This window comes from Poecilia latipinna, unplaced genomic scaffold, assembly GCF_001443285.1.
Source record: "Poecilia latipinna isolate Pla-1442-1.1 unplaced genomic scaffold, P_latipinna-1.0 Scaffold3501, whole genome shotgun sequence".
Taxonomy (NCBI): Eukaryota; Metazoa; Chordata; class Actinopteri; order Cyprinodontiformes; family Poeciliidae; genus Poecilia; species Poecilia latipinna.
This window is the reverse complement of record NW_015116117.1, coordinates 1-2,103: the sequence shown is the minus strand read 5'-3', so window position 1 is coordinate 2,103 and position 2,103 is coordinate 1. Positions and strand designations below refer to the sequence as shown.

The 2,103-nt window shown below is 44.0% G+C and overlaps 1 protein-coding gene across 1 annotated transcript in view; it reads right to left on the bottom strand.

Moving 5' to 3' along the window:
- Window positions 1–1,592, bottom strand: part of LOC106941114 (activating signal cointegrator 1 complex subunit 3-like) — a gene marked incomplete at both ends in the record, with an annotated part of 42,953 nt that extends 41,361 nt beyond the window's left edge. The window contains 4 exons of the mRNA XM_015024054.1: window positions 368–513; window positions 685–851; window positions 967–1,052; window positions 1,341–1,592. Coding sequence (XP_014879540.1) covers window positions 368–513; window positions 685–851; window positions 967–1,052; window positions 1,341–1,592 — 651 coding nt within the window. The remainder of the gene's footprint in view (window positions 1–367; window positions 514–684; window positions 852–966; window positions 1,053–1,340) is intronic.
- Between the last annotated feature and the right edge of the window lie 511 nt (window positions 1,593–2,103).

Genomic DNA, 2,103 nt, shown 5'->3' with positions numbered 1-2,103 from the left:
TATATATATATATATATATTATTTTTTTTTTTTGTATCATCCTCTCCAGAGGTTCCACAGACATGCCCCCAGAACAGAACCAGAACAGAACCGGAACAGAAGCAGCCTTCTTTATCAGGTGAACCTTTGACACTTACACTGTAACAAACCATAGCTGTTTAATCACGTAACACTACCATTAAATGGTGCTGCTGTTTGATACCCCTTGCACCACTTAAATCCACAAGTCAGGGATGATGTCATAATCAAGAACTCACATAGCAGTTCTTGATTATAATGTTGGAGTGCATTCACAAGCACTCCAACATTCTGATATTTACTAATTTAAACACTAGTTCAGATCGACCATGTGTTTTTTACAGTTCACCTGTTGAATTCCCAGCCAGTCAGCGAGGTCCCGAGCATTGGCCAGAGCTGTGGACAGACCAACCACTCTCACTGCCTTTGCAGTGTGAGAGGAGATGAAGTTAGTCCTGGACACAATTACCTCCAACACAGGGCCTCTGTCCTCACCTAGACACACAGTTAAATTTACATATTCATGTCAGCAGCAGAGAATGTGTCAGAAAATGTAGTTTATTTATCTCTACCTCATCATAGCTCTTTAGAGGCCAACACTCTCTGAGAGGTCAGCTGGATGTATATGCTGCTTTTCATAACCAGGTTACACAGAGTGACACCTACCCAGCAGGTGGATCTCATCTATGATGAGAATGGCCACTTTCTGAACATAGCTCCTGTTCTGCCAACTTCTGCTCACTCCATCCCACTTCTCTGGTGTGGTGACAATGAGGTCAGCTTGTGCGATAGCTCTCATATCTGGAGTAACGTCACCAGTCAGCTCTACCACTCTTCCCACACAAGAAACAGGAAAAAGAATGACAGCTCTGTAAAACTGGTAGCATTACCATCTTATCACAACAAACTCCTGAGAGGTGGAGCTTTTCTGTGAGGAGTGTCACTTACTTTTTCCCCAGTTTTTCTTCAATCCTGATCTTCCAGTCCTCAATCCTCTCTCTCACCAAAGCTTTTAAAGGGGCAATGTAGACAACCTAAATGGCAACAATGAAGAAAAAAAGGTCAGGAATAACTTGATAAGCTGAGCCATCAAAAAATTACACCTTATGTATGCGAAACTTCTGTTTTGATTAATACAGAAAAGCATGTGAGAAAGTCAAAATTTTTACAGAAAATAAAACCCAGCTTCCTGTATTGCTAAATACTTGAAAAGTACTTCTACATTGTTCCAGAATCAATGTAACAGTGAAGACCTCTGATAAACTAACTTAGAACTGATGCAAAAACACACAAAAAGCAAAAAGAGCCTCAGTCAGTCTAACCTTAGAGGAGGGATACTTGCTGAAGACCCGGAACATGGCAAGCTCGGCTGCAATGGTTTTCCCAGAGCCTGTCGGTGCCCCCAGCAGGACGTTGGTGTCAGTGTGGTACAGTGTGTGGAAGATCTGTGTCTGGATGGGATTAAAGTGAGTGAACTTGTACAAGCTCTCAAACTCTTGGTTCCCCAGAGCTGTCACAGGCAATGGCTGCAGGTCCAGAAGTTCTGAGCAGAAAAAAAGAGGAAAACCAGAATGAAATAGAACATACCCACCCGGTTACTGTTGCAACAAAAAGCCATGCATGACAGCAAATATATCTAGACACAGAGTGTCACAGAACAGAGCGTGTAGAGATATCCTAACCAAGACAGGAATTATACTGAAGATTAACATGACGGCTTAGACGTCGCCTGGCCAAACAAGGTCTGTGTCAGGTGCTGGGGAACCAGAGCACCTTGATGACAAATGGGCTACTGGAACAAGACGGAAATGGGCGAGAGGTGAAAACCTGGATCTGCTGGAACCCTAGTCAGAGGGGCTACATGCAAAGACTGTGGGAAAAATGGTTAGTTCGACATCCCCAGTCTACAATGACTGCTAAACAACTAGTAGCTAGTGTTCCAACATCCGCAAACGGCAACTGCTATCACAACTTGAGATTGACGAGGTACAACTCCCTCTTGCTACGGCAAGAGGGAGGAGCCTGGATGTCAGGACAGGGGGGAGTTAACTACAACTACCCGCCCAGAGACTGGGTATGTAGCCC